Source organism: Cyphellophora europaea (assembly GCF_000365145.1).
Source record: "Cyphellophora europaea CBS 101466 unplaced genomic scaffold supercont1.6, whole genome shotgun sequence".
NCBI lineage: Eukaryota > Fungi > Ascomycota > Eurotiomycetes > Chaetothyriales > Cyphellophoraceae > Cyphellophora > Cyphellophora europaea.
Genome location: NW_008481812.1, coordinates 384558 through 401405, shown reverse-complemented (window position 1 = coordinate 401405; position 16848 = coordinate 384558). Strand labels below are relative to the sequence as shown.

General features: G+C 54.2%; 5 protein-coding genes across 5 annotated transcripts; 3 read left to right on the top strand and 2 right to left on the bottom strand.

Moving 5' to 3' along the window:
* Positions 1-470: 470 nt before the first annotated feature.
* On the top strand, positions 471-2011 carry HMPREF1541_06359 (uncharacterized protein; the record flags this gene model as incomplete). The annotated part of the gene is made up of 5 exons (XM_008720692.1): positions 471-787; positions 845-939; positions 992-1366; positions 1416-1629; positions 1684-2011. The coding sequence occupies 5 exons, from the start codon at positions 471-473 to the stop codon at positions 2009-2011; spliced, it is 1329 nt and encodes a 442-aa protein (XP_008718914.1).
* Positions 2012-3341: 1330 nt separating this feature from the next.
* On the top strand, positions 3342-6328 carry HMPREF1541_06358 (uncharacterized protein; the record flags this gene model as incomplete). Its single annotated transcript, XM_008720691.1, has 3 exons — positions 3342-3392; positions 3464-3617; positions 4074-6328. The coding sequence occupies 3 exons, from the start codon at positions 3342-3344 to the stop codon at positions 6326-6328; spliced, it is 2460 nt and encodes an 819-aa protein (XP_008718913.1).
* Positions 6329-7441: 1113 nt separating this feature from the next.
* On the top strand, positions 7442-9902 carry HMPREF1541_06357 (uncharacterized protein; the record flags this gene model as incomplete). The annotated part of the gene is made up of 4 exons (XM_008720690.1): positions 7442-7586; positions 7639-7671; positions 7940-9351; positions 9417-9902. 4 exons carry the CDS (start codon positions 7442-7444, stop codon positions 9900-9902), a joined length of 2076 nt encoding a protein of 691 aa, XP_008718912.1.
* A 336-nt stretch (positions 9903-10238) lies between these two features.
* HMPREF1541_06356 (uncharacterized protein) lies at positions 10239-13740 on the bottom strand (the record flags this gene model as incomplete). The annotated part of the gene is made up of 4 exons (XM_008720689.1): positions 10239-10463; positions 10521-12689; positions 12737-13395; positions 13443-13740. 4 exons carry the CDS (start codon positions 13738-13740, stop codon positions 10239-10241), a joined length of 3351 nt encoding a protein of 1116 aa, XP_008718911.1.
* A 1641-nt stretch (positions 13741-15381) lies between these two features.
* Positions 15382-16844, bottom strand: HMPREF1541_06355 (uncharacterized protein; the record flags this gene model as incomplete). Its single annotated transcript, XM_008720688.1, has 2 exons — positions 15382-16523; positions 16577-16844. 2 exons carry the CDS (start codon positions 16842-16844, stop codon positions 15382-15384), a joined length of 1410 nt encoding a protein of 469 aa, XP_008718910.1.
* Positions 16845-16848: the final 4 nt, after the last annotated feature.

Genomic DNA, 16848 nt, shown 5'->3' with positions numbered 1-16848 from the left:
GGGGTGATTGCGAACATATGCGGAACCATCCCGAACAGTCAGTCTTATATACGACCTCACCTTGCCATGAATGGTAACAATGAGCAGACGAATCACCGTCTGCTGTCCGGTAGTACTTCAGTGCATCAAGAATGGGACCACGGCGACGATAACGACGATCATGACAGCTTGTGAAGTATTGCGACATGCAATGCCCCCACGTCCGGATGCCAACCAGTATATGGGACGTTCTGGAGACATGATATATGTCGTCCAATACGAGGCGATACTTGTCCGAGGTCACAAATGCTTGACTGAACAAGGAGGGGAAGCTGTACTGAGCGTTGGCTGTCCCCGCATCAAAGTCAAAAACCCGGGGTACATCAGGCTCGCCATACAGCATAAATAGGTACCTCTCCAACGGTGACACACCCGTGGCATTAGGCTTAGTTTCTATTTTGCTTTCAGCTGAGGACCATCCAGTCGCCATCATGGCAGAGAAAAACGAGCTCGTCCGCTCCCATGGGATCTTTCATGCACTCCCGACCTACCCAGACGCGCCCGAATATCAGAATCTCACGGCTATAGTCACAGGGGCCAACGGCATCTCAGGTTATCACATGGTAAAGGTGCTCTCTGCGGCGCCGGAACGCTGGAGCAAGATCTACTGCCTATCCCGCAGGCCGCCTCCGGATTACTTCTTCGATGATCTCGGCGAGGGTGCCAAGCGCGTCGAGCACGTCGAGGTGGATTTCTTGGACACATCGAGCATCGTTGGAAAGGCCCTGAAGGCCAAAGTACAGAAGGTGTAGGGCTGCTGCACGCTAACGGAGAACGAGGCCGTGTGCGCTGACTGCAAGCACAGCGATCACGTCTTCTTCTTCTCCTTCGCCACAACCAAGCAGGAAGGCCAAGTGCTCGGTATGTGGTCCGATGCCGATGCTTTGGCGAAACTCAATAGTAAGTCGCTACTAGTGTCTGACCAAGTAAAGCTTCTGACAGTGAGCAACAGCCGATCTAATCGTCAACTTCGCCAACGGCCTGAAGGAAGCGGGCCTCAAGCCGAAGCGCTTCCTTCTGCAGACCGGAGCCAAGCACTATGGTTTCCATATAGGCCCAGCTACCAACCCGTCGTTCGAGACCGATCCGCGCGTGACGCTGGAGAACAATTTCTACTACCCACAGGAGGATGCGCTCGCCGCATACTGCAAGGAAGCGGGGGCGCAGTGGAATGTGGTCCGGCCATCGTACATTATCGGCGCCGTCCGGGATAATCTGCTCAATCACATGGTGGGATTTGCCGTCTATGGCGCAGTGCAGGCTCATCTCGGTGAGCCACTAGCCTTCCCCGGCGACTATCTGGCTTGGGACAGGGAGTATTGTCAGAGTGAGTGGTCTGGGAAGACTGGGAATGTGCACTGTCTGACGAACGACAGGTACGGCGATGCTGAACGCTTACCTTGAGGAATGGGCGGTGCTGAGCCCAGGAACCGGAAATCAAGCGTTCAATGCACAAGATGGCACGCCTTTCACCTGGTCCCGCTTCTGGCCGTACTTGGCTTCGTGGTATGGGACGGATTGGACGCCGCCGGAGGACAACCCTCTCAAGTACCGTACAACTGAGTCGCGGTGGACCCAGACGCCTCGAGGGTACGTGAAGTATAACACACACCACATTCGTGCCGAGTGCTGACACCTGCGTAGATACGGGCCGCGAGGAGTAGTACGCTCCACTTTCTCCTTATGCGAGTGGGCAACGAGCCCAAAAGTGCAGCAGGCTTGGAAGGAGCTGGCTCAGGAACATGGCCTCCTCCTGGAACCTTTCGAGGACATTGGGAAGACCTTTGGCATAACGGATTCTGCAATCATTGGAGGATGGGCGCTGTCGCTCAGCACTCGGAAGGTGAGGAAGATGGGGTTTTATGGCTCGGTCGACTCTTATGAGTCCATGTTTGAATGTCTCCAGGGCCTCGTAAGACTCAAGGTCTCGCCTCCATTGACTGCCAAGGAGTTTGTGGAAGTGGTCCAATAGTGGCTTTGTTCCATGTACAATGATCAATGGTCAAAGACGCTGGTGAACCCCGCCATGCAAGGCCGCAGAGTCTGGGACAGCTGGGACATCGTATACTCCTAGAGTAACAAGTTCACACTTTGTACCCATTTGATAAAAGGCATGTGTCGGGCTTCTTGTGGGAGTCTCCTTTCTATGCTCGTGCTCGTGCTCCATAGCAGTAGCCTGTGAGTCGAGCTTTTCAAGATCGTTGACCCTTTCACAAGGCCTTGTAGTCTCTACACGTCAGTATCCTCCTACAAACGCTGATGGCATACGCGACCCGAGCTGTAGGCACGCTTTATTCTGCGAATTGCTGCGGTTGAAGTGAACGGGCCAGAACACTACCCATGATCAACACGCAACGAATATGCGAGTATTGGTAGTACTCATCTGCGTTCGTGGTGCTAAGAGGCCAATGGCTTTCTGGTGGTGAGCAGTCACAAGGCTAAGCAGGCAGATTAGCGAAATCGCCCCCACGACCCAAGCGGGGAATGGGTAGGGTGAGCGGCAGATGCGGATATCATCAGCGGCTTTGCTTCTCGGCGTGCCTCTACTCCAGTTCGTCTGGTTCCTTGGTATCAGGTGTACGAAGTACATACAGAAAGCTCAATTTCGGGGTTCCCGGTTAATTTTGACTCCGGTAACCATACGGTTGCGTGATATCAGTTGCCCTTCAGACATAGTTCAATACTTGGCATCAGGCAGCTAAAGCTTGGTATTGGGTTCTATACTCACCTTGTCGCTCTTCGTACTTGGTAAGTACTCCAACATCTACGGCATTTCTCTGATCGATCTCAATCACCATAGCCTCGAGGAAGCTAGTATCTTGTCCTCGTTGCATGAAGCCTAGGGATGCCGTAGCGTACCTGTCTGGTACTGGTCATGATCCCTCCAGACGACAATCTGTCAGTCAAAATCTTCGAATGAGCGATCACTCTGCTTTGTCGACATGTTGGCAGGGAATATATAGGTCTCTTGTTGACCAGAAATCCGTGCATAAGTGGGAACTGAGATACTGCCCTTGCACGTGATCGAAGCCTTGGCACGAAGTTGGCTGTCAGTCTTATGGGTATACACATATAGAGTCACTTTCTCAGGAAACTGCCCTTGCGCTGTAAGGGGCTCGCGCACTTATGTACTTCATTCGGGCGGACAGAGTACAGCGTTGAACAGTTGCAAAGCTACAGCAGCGCTAACGCTTAGGCACTGACGCGTCAGTTTCACCGACCGGGTCCACCACACTTTCCTCACTGCCACCCGACCAGGATGCTCCAATTCTAATGTCTCTCATTGCCTCTCCAGGACAAAGATGAATCAATGGAGGATCACTGCACAGATTTTGCTTCCAGTTCTGACTCTGGTACGCACTGAAAGAAGTGACAATTATGCTGAGACGTTTCACCGAAGGCAGTCTGTGACCGCCAACTACAGGTAGTGACGACGTCGCATAAGAATGGTCTGGCCAGGCAGGAACAGGGCCCGAAGATTTCCGCCCCCGGATTTCGCTTGAGCCACCTCCCTGCTCGTATCCGCTTTGGGCAGGCACTCGCGTGCATTTCACACAAACTTCAAATCAAGCTTCCATGTACGTCCTCATGGCAATTGACCTTCTTTCTACAGAGTGTTGCTTGGGCAGAAACACAAAGTCGTTAGCATGCTTTTAAGCAAGTCTTTTCTTTACTCGGTCCTTCTTACAGCAAGTCTATCTTCCAAGATCATTCATTTGGCCAGCCATCGACACTCCTTGCCAATCCTCCTATTCGCTCTCTACTTGCCAACGTTTCTGCTGCCGGACACGATCCTAGCGATTGCTGCTCGACTGCTGTTGTCATGTCGATACAGCAACAGCTATGTACTTGCTGCTATACCTGTCGCCGTATCGGTGTTGTTCGTCAACTCTCCACGGGATCGGAAGCCTACTAATGCTTCTTCAGGAGTTTCATTACCCTTTTTGCCTCAGCATCCCAGATCGCATTTCAAGTTGAGACTGGAGGCGAAATCCGCTGGTCTGCTGCGAGAAGTCTTGCACATGACCCTGCAGGTGTCAAGCTTTTGGCCTCCGGGTCTGTCGGAGTCGCCTTGGCACTTGGGGCCATCACTTGTATTGCGACAGTGCTTGATCCTTGGCTGTACAACAAGGCTGGTAATGTCCTGGCGTTCGTACGAGACGTCTTTGATACATCTGACTCGACTGTATCAAACCATCTCCCCACAAACCTCGAGCCAACAGCCAACAACATCAAGGTCCCAGGCAGGCCTCAGGCACGACGAAGGGTCCAAGTATGGAGGCTTCTGCTCATCTTCGTCATTGCCACGATCGGTCTGCTCCAGATTGTTAGACCCAAGCGGACACCATTCGACCACCTTTCGGTCACCCTCCCTTTCACCCTATACCAGATCTTTGATACGTCTGAATCGGCCGTTTGTGGTGGACACTTGCATAGGCTTCCCTTTCCCAAGCCGGAACTGGTTTATGGCCCAAACAATGGCACACACATTGATCAGCTTCTCGAGAGACCTTTTTGGCTTCCTGAACACGAAGTTGTGGGCTTTGATCGATGGTACTCGCAACCACAGAATGAGAGTGCGAAATTTGACGGCTGGCGACCATACGATATGAAGCAAGATCCCCTCAAGATCTCAAACCTCGACAACGATCTCTTCCAATCACTTCGTAACGCGTTCGACACCAACAATGTCCTCATCAAGCACGTTGTCCTCTTCCATTTAGAAAGTACTCGACAGGATGCCTTTCCGCTGACAAATGGCTCTCACCTACATGAGATGATCGCCCGGGAGATGGGTCCATTTGCTGACATCGAAGATCTGGACTCCAAGCTTGCCAGTATTTCCCTGAACGCAGCAGCTATCACGGGCTTAGATACTGGACTCGAGCAGTCCCATGATCAAAAACGGCTGCACGGTTGGCGGAGTCAGCTTGAAGAAGGCCTTGGCGGAATCAGTGTTGCTGGCACGCTCACCACAGGGACTGCGACTCTCAAGAGCTTGATTGGAAGTGTTTGTGGTGCCGCTCCTCTACCCGTAGACTTCACGGAAGAGGCCGCATTGTCGATTTATCAGCCCTGCTTCCCTCATGTCTTGAACATGTTGAGCGATGGCAAGAATGGAACACATGTCAACATCGAAGCTGCAAGGTTGACCGAGGAGCGAGACGCCGTGTTGTCGAGGCCGTGGGTTTCTGTTCACGCTCAGGCAATCACCGATCAATTCGACCGACAGGACGTTCTCAATACCAAGATGGGTTTCGGTCGTACTATTGCAAGAGCCTTTCTGAGGGATCCGGAGTCCAAGTATTTTCCTCCGAGCGAGCCTGAGAGCAATTACTTCGGCTATCCCGAACCGGTGCTCAAACCTTACTTGCGTGACCTGTTCTTGGATGCAGAAAAGGCAGAGCAGAGGCTGTTTCTTTCACATCTCACCAGCACCACACATCACCCCTGGCACGTACCAGAATCTTATGCTGCCCACGACGAATACCTGAGTAGGAGACGATGGGGTCGAGAACGGCCGCTCAATGGCTACTTGAACACCCTTCGGTATCAAGATCAGTGGATCGGCGACTTCATGGACCTTCTTGAGGAGTTGGATGTGCTGAATGAAACGCTTGTTGTCTTTGCTGGCGACCATGGCATGGCATTCCGGGAAGACGCTGAAGCTTTCACCACGTTTGAGAATCCACACATCGTCAATTTTCGGGTGCCTCTAATGTTCTTCCACCCACGGCTCCCTCGCTTGCAGCTCGATGCCAATGCATCAACGCTCTCCATCCTTCCCACCATCCTCGACCTATTATCTCAGTCTGGCAGTCTGGATACGCAGGACAATGCCGTAGTGTCACAGCTGCTCAAGGAGTACGAGGGCCAGTCATTGCTGCGACCATATGTGGTCGAACAGGACGGAAGGGAGGCATGGCACTTCAGTGTCGTTAACGCAGGAGCCGCGATGCTCTCGGTCGGCTCCGCGTCTGTGCCGTGGCGGCTGGTGATGCCGCTGTGCAGAGAGGTGCCATACCGCTTCACGCATCTGGCAGACGACCCCTCCGAGCTACGTCCGGTGGAATCATGGACCATTGGCGGGCTCAGTCGCGCCGTAGAACTGGCTAAAGGTCCCGATGCGGCTGCCTGGGTGCGTGATGCCGAGCAGATGGGCTTGTGGTGGGCATCGGAACAGAAGCAGAAATGGCGATACACCGGGGCCAGCTTGCAGGATGATAAAGCACCAGGCAAACACCAGGGCGTAGGCAGGAATCGTCTTGATCATTGGTGGAATACTTGACCGACGGCTTTGGCAGTGTCTCAGTGGAAAGAACACCACAGTTCAGAGCATGTTTACTCAACTAGGATAGGAGCATTACGTTAGCAAACAGAAAAAGATGTTATTGTCTATCTTCTGAAAACTCGTCCATTTTTGGTTCAAAAAGATAGGCGTGGACCTGCTACAATATAAATCGGTTCGCGGAGAAGTCGAGAAGGCATCTTTTGATGCGGTATGAAGTGAATTATTATCACCGGTCGGAGGGAGCAGTAGTAATGATAAGCCTAGCTGAGATCTTGGCAGTCGACGTCACCCGGCGCCCTCCGCTTCAGAACATTTATATTTCCATCTTGCTTTCCCCAGCACTACCTATGATGCCGGTCACTTAGTCATACTCCGGTAAGGCTAATGCAATAGTGAAGGTTGTAACCTCAGAATACGCGTCTGCGGAGTGTCTAGCAGCAGTAAGTGGACAGCCAACGTCGGTGACTGGCCTGGGATCGAAAGCAGGCTTCTTCCCAAGATTCACCCCGGATGGCAAAAGGGGAAATGGATGAGGGCCGTTCCGCTTGCGGCAAACACGTTGACAGTCGATTTCCGCCCCTTTCCGTGTTGCATCCAGCCGCTTGCCGGCACTCTGTCCAAGACCTTGGATGTGACCGCCAAGGGAAACTTGGATCTCCAATGGAATCCGCCTGCCGTCCCCCGCTCCGCTGGGGGAGCAGAGAGAGTTCAGCGGGGTGCAGGGGGCTTTCGAGCCGCTTAGCCGTCTTCCGAGCACTTTGCCTAGCACGTAACCCAGTGCGCCCAGACTCGCATGCCAGGGAGAATGATGGATGCCAAAGACTTGGCTCCGCTGATAAGGTTCTTCGGTTACATCGTCGTGCGTTGCTATCGCTGGCAACCAGGCCTCACGCGTCGGAAGAAGGAAGGACGACAAGATGTATGCTTCTGGGCAGAAGGGCAACTGGACAGCTTGGTGTCCCAATCAGCGCTGCTCCAAGGATAGGCCGTGTCTTGGGAACAATGTCGCTTCGTGGGTTGCGACGGGGGGTTTCGTGGTCGCGCGACTCATACATCTAGCGGGCGGGTGCTCGACTTAGAATCTCTCGATCCTTTCACCATTCTGCAAACATGGGTGTTGTCAATATCCTTCGCAAGATCTTCGTGCCCGAGACCAAGAAGGCTCAAGATGGCCGCGACCAATGGCCCTCGCGATTGTCCTTCATTCTCGCCGCCATGGGTGGCTGTGTGGGATTGGGCAACATTCTGAGATATCGTAAGTCTCGTGGCTTCTGTCTACGCTGGCATGATGCTAATGATGGCCTCAGCTTCTCAAGTTTACAACAACTTCGGCCTTCAAGGTAAGCCCTCACTACACTCGAGTCGATACGGCGCTATGAGACATGTCTTCGGAGCCCATCAACGGCATGATGGTCGATTAGCCCAATCTTCAGACAGTCCTGATATGCCTAGTAGCAACTAGTGCCTTGATACTGTCTTTCTCCTTGTAAGCCGAGAGGTTATCCCCGCTAATTTGATCGTGATAGTGAGTACCGACTGGAACGAATCCCACCCAAGCCTTCACGCTGAGCTTCGCTCCCTCGTCAATATCGAATCAAGCTGACTAAGGCGGTATGGAGTGGTTCATACCTTATTTCATAGCACTTCTCTTCCTGGGTATTCCGGCTCTCATCCTTGAAATAACCATCGGGCAAGCCTACCGCGGGGGCCCAACGCTGGCATATGACCACATGCACAAGAGATTGAAAGGTGTCGGCTTCAGTTTGGTATACAACGGCCACATGATTGTGCTCTACTACGTGGCCATCCTCGCGTGGGTCATGACCTACTTCAGACACTCGTTCAAAAGCCCACTCCCGTGGAAAGGCTCAAACGATGAATTCTACATGGGCAGTGTTATCCGAAATCAGGACCCCATACCTGGAGAGATCGTGGACGGATCGGTTGTATCCTACACCAGCTATCCAGGGAGCGGTCTGATTGGAGAGACTACGGGGTGGTGCGCCTTTACCTGGTTCCTCGTTTGGCTTTGCATTTGGAAAGGCGTTGGCTTGACCGGCCGTGTGGTGTACTTCACCATGGGTCTGCCCATTCTGACCATCATCATCCTCATGGGTCGCGGCGTGTCCTTGCCCAACGCCACCCGAGGCATTCGTTACGCATGGGCAACCTGGCGCGGAGACACCCTCGCCAACGGCCAGATCTGGCAAGACGCCTGCGGGCAGATCTTCTTCAGTATCGGCTTGGGTATGGGATATTTTACCTCGTACGCCTCATACAACAATCAGTACCAGAACGGTGTGCAAGACGCCCTCATCATCGTATGTTCCAACTCCATCATCGAAATCACCTGCGGTATTGCCGTATTCGGCGTCATTGGCTTCCTGGGCATGGATCCCGCCGAGGGCGATGCCCTAGGCAGCTTCGATGTCGCATTCCTGACACTCCCCGAAGCCACGGCGCAGATGCCTGGCGCGCAGTTCTGGAGTTTCCTGTTCTTCACAACGCTCATGCTTCTTGGTTTCAGCTCCGCGTTCGCGCTGACCGATACTACTATTACTATGATATGCGACAGCGAGTTTGGCAAGAATTGGAAGCGCCCATTCGTCTCCACCTCTGTCATCATCGCTTCATTCCTCGTGTCCATGGTCTTCTGTACCGAGTTTGGCTATTACATGCTGGATGCTGCGGACAGGTGGCTCAACAACTTCGCTCTCGTCTGGACCGTTCTGTGCGAGTGTCTTGGCGCGACCGTGATGTATCGGCATAAAGACGTGGTCGGTCTGCTAGGCTGGGTTTCGTACTTGACCTACACTGCCGCCTACCTTCTTGCGCTGATCCTCGGCGTCGCTGTCGGTCACGCGGTGCACCCCGGCGCAGGCGCTGGAGTCGGCTTCGGCATCTTCTTCATCGGTCTTGCGGTTGCCCTGGCGCTCGCCAAGACCCCTGAATCCGGGCCTCCGCAGTTTTGGAAGAAGAATGTCTGGCTCGAGAAGATCTACTACCTCATGTTCTACCAGGTAAGCCTTTCTTTCACAGAAACACATCATCAACTCGAACTGAACTCACTAACCACCGCCGCCAGGGCTACCAACTCTCCCTCGACCTCAACCTCGTCATCGCAACCGGCAAGAACTGGAGCATCCCCTTCTTCTGGGGCCCTCTCTTGCGCTACGTCTCCGCGCCCATCCTCGCCATCATCCTCGGCTTCGCCTACCCCAGCTTCCACGCTGTACGCAACGACCCTCTTCAAATCCTCGGTTTCACCGTAGCCAACTTCACCATGGCGTTTGTGGCCATTGGACTGGTCTTCCCGCGCTACTTCATCCCCTTCGTTCCTAAGGAGAAGCGAGGCATGGGCCACATCCCCTTCAAGCCGGATGTGTCGGTCGCGGTCGTGGATGTGAGTATGGGCAGGGTCATTGAGGAGGGTGGGCAGCGCAGCAACAGCTTCGACGCACCCGTTGCGGCCAAGAATGATGGTCATGGTGCCAAGATTGGCGGTAGTGATAGTGACGAAGGTCTCGCGGAGAAGCGGGCGGCGGCGGAGCGCGGGAATGAGGTCTACTAAAGCAGGCGAAGGCGGAGCCGCGGAGGCTGATGCCCGTCAGCTCCTGGATGGAGAGTCAGAACACGATCGCTGTGGCGGTAGGGACGGAAGCCGATAGTCTGCAGCACACCATGATATTAGCGGTTGACTAGCCCGAATGGACATTGTATAATCACATGCCTACTCGGTCCTAATTCGTGGTCAGCTCCGACCTTCTTCCACATCAATCTCGAGCTCAGGACTCGGCTCGGTAACCAAGTCATTCTCTACACCTCTAGGTCCGCTCGTACAACGCTCGTTCACTTGAAAAGACCCTACACGATCCCAAACACACCATCTTCCAAACCCCCACTCTGTCTACCACGCAATCTTCTCCCAAAACCCACCACCCTTTGAGCGCCTCACCAACATCTTCCTCACCTCCTCAATCGACAACAGCGACACCCCCCACGCAAAACCCAACCCCCAGTACTCCCCCGGAATTGGATTACTGACCGCCACCTCCTGCAATCCCGGAATGTAGCAGAAGATGAAGACCATGACGAGCGCGACCACTATGGCGGGAAACAGGTACCAATTTCCCTCGACGTGCCATGATCCGTTCCAGCTCGCACTGTGGGGAGCGGTGGCGGCGGTAACCTTGCGGAAGCGGAGTGGCGGCTGCGTGAAGAGGCTGGTGCGGCGCGTGCGCAGACCCATCAGGTTGAACCACTGCATGACGACGAGGTTGACAAAGTAGATGGCCGATGCCACGGAGAGGTGGTGGGTGATATAGGCGGCGTCGTGGCCTGCGGGCGTGACGTAGTCACCGAACGAGAACCACAGGGAGGAGAAAGGAATGCCCTGGCGTTGCAGGTACCAGAAACTCATGGCGAAGGAGGTGGTCGTCTCGATGATCCCGATGAAGCCGTACGACTGCAGCAGCAGGCGCCAGTCGACGAGCTTGTCTTTCTTGACGTCGCGCGGCTTGCGCAGCATGACGTCTGCCTCGGGCTCCTCGTAGGCCAGCGCCGTCGCGGCCGCGCAGTCGGTGAAGCAGCAGATGACGATCATGAGAAAGCTCGACAGGATCTGAGGCAGGCCGAAGATGACGGATGTCATGACGGGCCAGAACTCGGAGAAGCTGCCGGCCGGCAAGAGGTAGGCGATGGTTTTCTTGAGGTTGTCGAATACGGTGCGGCCTCGCTCGACCGCGATAATGATGCTGGCAAATGAGTCCATGAGCACCATGTCGGAGGCGGCAATGGCGATGTCCGATGCCGTCACGGGGCAGATACCGATGTCGGCTTCGCGTAGCGAGGGAGCGTCGTTAACGCCGTCGCCTGTCATGCCGACGACGTAGCCGCGGCGGCGAAAGGAGCGCGTGATCAGCAGCTTTTGGTCGGGCGTAGTGCGTGCGAAGACGACGGCTGGGTAGGCGGTAATGAGGTCCCATTGATGTTCGGACAGCCCCATGATCTCGGAGCCGGAGACGATGAGAGACTTGCCCAATTCCTTCGAAAGTGGAACGTTCTCGAGACCGGGAATGGTAGGAGTGGGTGCGCGGGGGAGTTCTCCAACCGTGTCGACCTTTTCGTTGTGGGCTAAGATGCCACAGGTGCGGGCGATGGCTTGAGCTGTGAGCCGGAAGTCTCCAGTGACCATGTGAATTTTGATGCCTGCGCGACGGAGCGTCGCAACAACTTCGGGGATCTCATCCCGTGGGGGATCAACGATGCCGGCAAGGCCAATCAACGTCAGGTCACTACTGGCATGCTTGAGGGCCTCATCTTCGAAGTCGCCATCAGCCGGATTGGCAGATAGATCACTACCGTGGACGATTTTGCGTGCAAGGAGGAGCACACGCTTGCCTTCAGAAGACCAACCGTCCTTGAACTTCTCAAGATGCTTCCTAAAGTCGTTGTCAATAGTGTGGACTTCGCCGAATTGGCCCACAAAGCCTGTGCATCGGCTCATGAGTATGTCCGGAGCGCCTTTGATGAGAAGAAGCACATCTTTCTCGGTGTTGAAGGTCTTGCCCTCATCGATGCTCATGGCGCTATTGACAGCCTCGCGGTCGACCGCGGAAGCCACACGGAGGGCGAACTTATTTTTGGAGTTGAAGGCAAGGTCGTAACGTGTCTTCCAGGAAACTCTAGCTTTCGAGTGTGAGCCAAGCTTCTCTGACAATCGCAGAATTGCAGTATCCGTGGCATCGCCGATGACTTTGCGGTCGGCGAGAGGCAGATGGAGTGTGGTCGGATCGAACTCGGCGGCGTTGTTGACCGCGGCGGCTACTTGCAATTGGGAAAGCCCAACGGATTTGGTCTTTGGGCGGGAGGTGTCCGTATCCCTGCTTTCCAGAAGTTCACGCTCAGCTTCGTCGACACTCATGGAGTGAAACCCAATAAGGCAGTCAGTCGCGATCATCTGGCCTTTGGTGAGTGTACCAGTCTTATCTGATAGTAGGACTGAGACTGATCCAAGCGTTTCAACCGTCTTCAAACTTTTGCAGAGAACGTTGTGTTTCCTCATGGAGTTGGCCACAATGGTCAAAGAAGCTGTGATTGCCACAGGTAGCCCTTCGGGCACAAAGGCAATGGCGACACTGACGATGTTGACAATCAATAGATTGGGAGGCATATAATCGGGGTAGGTCTTGCGGATGTAACCGGCCCAAACAGCGATGATGATTATGTTCATCAGAATCATTAACGACACAATAATGAACACGAAGCGCAGGATCTCCTTTTGAAGGGGGGTGCGTTCTGTAGATGGCGTCGAAGTGAGCTTCGCGATGTGACCGAAAACAGTTTGGTCGGCGGTGGCCTGCAGTCATTAGAACAAGTTTGCAAGGCACGAATCGATGGACTTACCACAACGATGCCAGTGCCCGAGCCTGATGTGCAATGCGTGCCTTGCATACCGATGCACCTTGTCTCCAAGTAATTTGATTCAGACGACTCAGTCACCGCAGGAACAGGCGCAGACTCGCCCGTCAAGATACTGCGGTCAAACTTGGCATCAGAAGATGTCTGGATAAAGCGTATGTCGGCAGGCAGTTTTGAACCAGCCTTGAAGTATAGGATATCGCCAGGGACCACCTCGGCCGCTGAGAGCATACGTTGCTCACCATTGCGCAGAACGTGACAGTCTTCAGGAAGCATGCCAGTGATGCTGTTCATGACCCGCGACGATGAAAAGTCTTGCCACGCATTGAAGACAGCCTGTATGACCCAGACTCCAACAAGAACAATGGCAAGAGCCAGATTTGCGACTTGTGGAGGCTGTCCAAGCGGCTTCCAGGCGATGAAGACCAGGACGGCGCCCACGAACAGAATGGACCCAAAACCTCCGAAGAAGTAGCCGAATATCTTGCGTGGTAGCTGTGAAGGCGGTTTGCTAGGTACATTACGCCCGTACGTGGCCTGTTTTCCCGCGACCTGCGCCGTGTTCAGACCACATCCGGGATCAGACTGCAATTTCTTGTATATGCTGACGTGGTCGAGAATGTGCCATTCAGCGTCGGCAAAATCTGCGCCCAGTTAGTTACAACACTGCCTAGTGAAGGACGCTGCCTACCATCTCCAGTCTTCTGCTTGGCTTCTTTCGAAGCTTCGGCATTACGCTCCTGCGTGGTTGTGATGTTGAAGCTAACAGTACGGTATACAGCAGGCAGCGCCAGAGCTGGATCGATTGAGCGGCTCATTGAGCGCTCGCTGCGTATGGAGTTGGCCGAGCCATGTCGTTTGAGCTTTGGCAAGTTGGACCAGGGAATGTTGTTGACGACCCCGTCCGGAGCCGCCTCAATGTCGTCCTCTGCATAGCGGATTTTGCGCTTCGCAGCGATCGCAGGAGGGAGGTCAGATCCACCACTCATAGTAGCTATGATCAGGGGAGGAAGGAAAAAAGGAGGGCAGAGGCGGTTAGACCAGGGGCGCGGAGGCTGCTAGCACGAGACGACTGAGGAACGAACAGGAGCAGGTAGAAAAAGAGAGGTGCTCAATGCTTGAGGGTTGCTGCTGGATTTATGGTAAAGAGGGGCGTGAGGCAGTCAATGCACGTGTCCAAGAGGCACGATAGCCACTCTTGGACGATGTGACAGTGCCCCGTGCGTCTACCGCGTTAGACTGGCACTGTTATGGTGGAGTTGAGCGATATACACCGATGCGATGTGGACAAAGTTCGCAGGTAATTAGCATATTCGCGGGCATGTGCTGTCCACACCTCTCAGCTGCTGCGCCTCGCTTGGGGGAAACATGCTGCTGGTTCGCTTCCCGAGTCAGACGTGTAGATACTATGGAGCATGCGCCCTGACGGATGAGGACCGTGCGCCAGGTGTGCGCCAGGTACGCGGGTAATTTGGAGGTTAGCGGTGCGGGAGCAAGCTTGAGGCAGAGCCACCGTCGAATGATAAATGCCTCATAGATACAAGCTCCCAGAAGTTGAAGTTACGTGCAGATCTAATCGTCAAAGCTGTGCGCACAGCCACCCTAGGCTGCAATGGGCAAGGTGATGACCGCTATTGGCCTAACCGGCAGGACGGCGATGGCCAAGACGAACCTCATCGTGTTGAGTTGTGTGGGGAGTTTTCGCTTACCTGTTTCCTGTTTTGCAGCAGCTAGGTGACTCGTGCGTGGGTAGATTAAGCACGATAATGGAAACTGCTTTTGACTTTTGCAAGCCGGTGGGTTGTTAGCGAAGCACAGGCACAGCCGAAGCTCGATGAGACCAAAACTCTCGCCGTTGTATCGTGGATGCGTGGATGCGTGGAAGCACCTATGTGTGAAGCTGAAACTCATTGCTTGACAAAGAGAAAGGCGATTTATTCGCTCAGCGAAGACGAGAGAAGGTGGTTGAACCCTAACCCTCACACCCTTCTATTCACCGTCCTTGCTCTTGCCTCGAGCCGGGTCTTGAACGACAGGGAGACATATTGAACCTCTTTATCATAAGCCTCAAGCAAGCGGTGCATAACCAAACATCCGCCCTCGTATGCTCTGTGAAGACAGTCAAGGCGCTGCTCTGCACCCGTGCAACGTAGTCTTGAATGGAATATGCGCTTCAGTCTCGCGCATGCAGGCGTCGAGTATACATGATTCAACGTGATCAGCTGAATGTGGAATTAAATCCAGGCAGGCTTCGAGCGGCAAATTGCGAAAAGGGGAGTCTGTACTCCATAACACTATGGACATTTGCACCATAATCGCCCTTGGTAGTATTAATATGAGGACACGAAGTCGTAGCGAACACTCTTTCCCCTTCGGCGCATGAGACCAAGCACCACGTTGACCTGCGCTGTCATGCATGAGCGACATGATGGCCACTTCTGCGGCCAGAGTCTGATGATCGATGAGAGAACAAGAGTAGGTCTCCTTGAATTGGGTATGTGACTTGGTCCTAGGCGCATCTAGCCAGCCAAGCACGATCGAAAATGCTCTGCTCATGATAAGCCATGCTTCATAACCATACTGGCGCCGTGGACGGACGCCGCGCCCAGACAGAACATGCCATTATTCGTCTATTCACCGCCCACGTCAACTTCTCTGGGCTGCTGGTCTCTCTGCTGGCCGTCGCGCTGATTCCGCCGACCACCCTGCCGTCTCTGTCCACCTTCATTCTGCCACCCGTTTCGCTGACCGCCTTGCTCCTCGTAGTTGCCCGGCCCTTCCCTGAGGAAACGCTCCCGCTCACTCCTCACCACCTGCAGCACGCTCTCCAAACTTCTTCGCCACACCATGAGGCGTCCCTGGATCTCCGCCCACTGCTTCTCACCGAACACTCTGTAAGTCGCACGCTGCACTGAGAACTCCTGACGGAGCTGAGAAAGCTTGCCTTCTACCAAACCGGCTCTAATGGTATCGATGACCCACATCTCAACATCTTCCGCAGGTATTTGCAGGGCAGAAGATATTGTCGAGTATGGAACGGACCGTGTGGGTGTTGATGCGGCGATAGAGGCGAGTGTGAGAAGGCGGATCTTCTTGCTGAGGATCCCACCTGCCGACTCGGGAAAGCCCAGCGAAGAGAGCTCATTGGTCTCGAGGAAGTCGACGAAAGCCGAATAGTCATCGGAGGAAAAGACTTCGAGCAAATCGAAAAGCGCAGAATCGGTCTTTCGCAATGCCTGGATGGCGTCGGAGGCAGTGAGGGGGGTAAAGTCGGTAACGGAAGGGTTCGCGAGGGCTTGGGTGAGAACTTTCTTCGCCAGGTCGTGGGCTTCGGTCTCGGAAGCGGAGGAAGGTGGCACAGTTTCCAGAGCGCGGAGGTTGTACTTGTAAGAGAGATCTGAGTCGCCAGATGCTGATGCGACGTCAGCAACCGCTGTGTACAGATTTCGGACGTCTTCGTCATCGAGTTGCCATGCAGATGTCCAATCGTTGATGTTGGATTCGAGCTGGGGAACGAGAGCGTCAAAAGCTTGTTGTGAAGATCTTGCACGGATGACTTTGACAATGGCTAGGAACACGTGGTAGCGCGACTCGCTGTCGGGCGGGAGAACGTTGAAGATAGTGGTGAGAGTCGCAATTGCAAGTGCACCGGCGTGGCTCGTTGAGGATGTGATGGGCTGTTCGAGGTACTGGCACATTCTCGCGAGGAGCTGATCCCGCATTGATGACTGCGCGCATAGGCTTATGAGGAGGTTGTAGGCGGCAGTGAATTCTGGGCACGGTCAGTTCAGTATACAGGCCTGGCTACAGCCATCCGCAGCGTACCTTTCTCTGGAGCATTATTGAGCGCAGAGGCCCTTGTGACGATCTTCTTCAGAGCATCATTCTTCAACTCTTCCAGCTTGGCCTGGTCGACTGACTGAGGATCCTCTGCTTGCTCGATTTGCTGGATCTGTTCAAGGACAGACTTGACCTCGACTTGTACCCCACTGCCTTCTTCGGGCTTCAAGACGCCATCGAGAAATTGGGCAAGTTCGCCGGCGAGCTCGAAGAACGACCCCTCAATGAGGAGCGTGTTTGTGGGACCCGGCATCGCG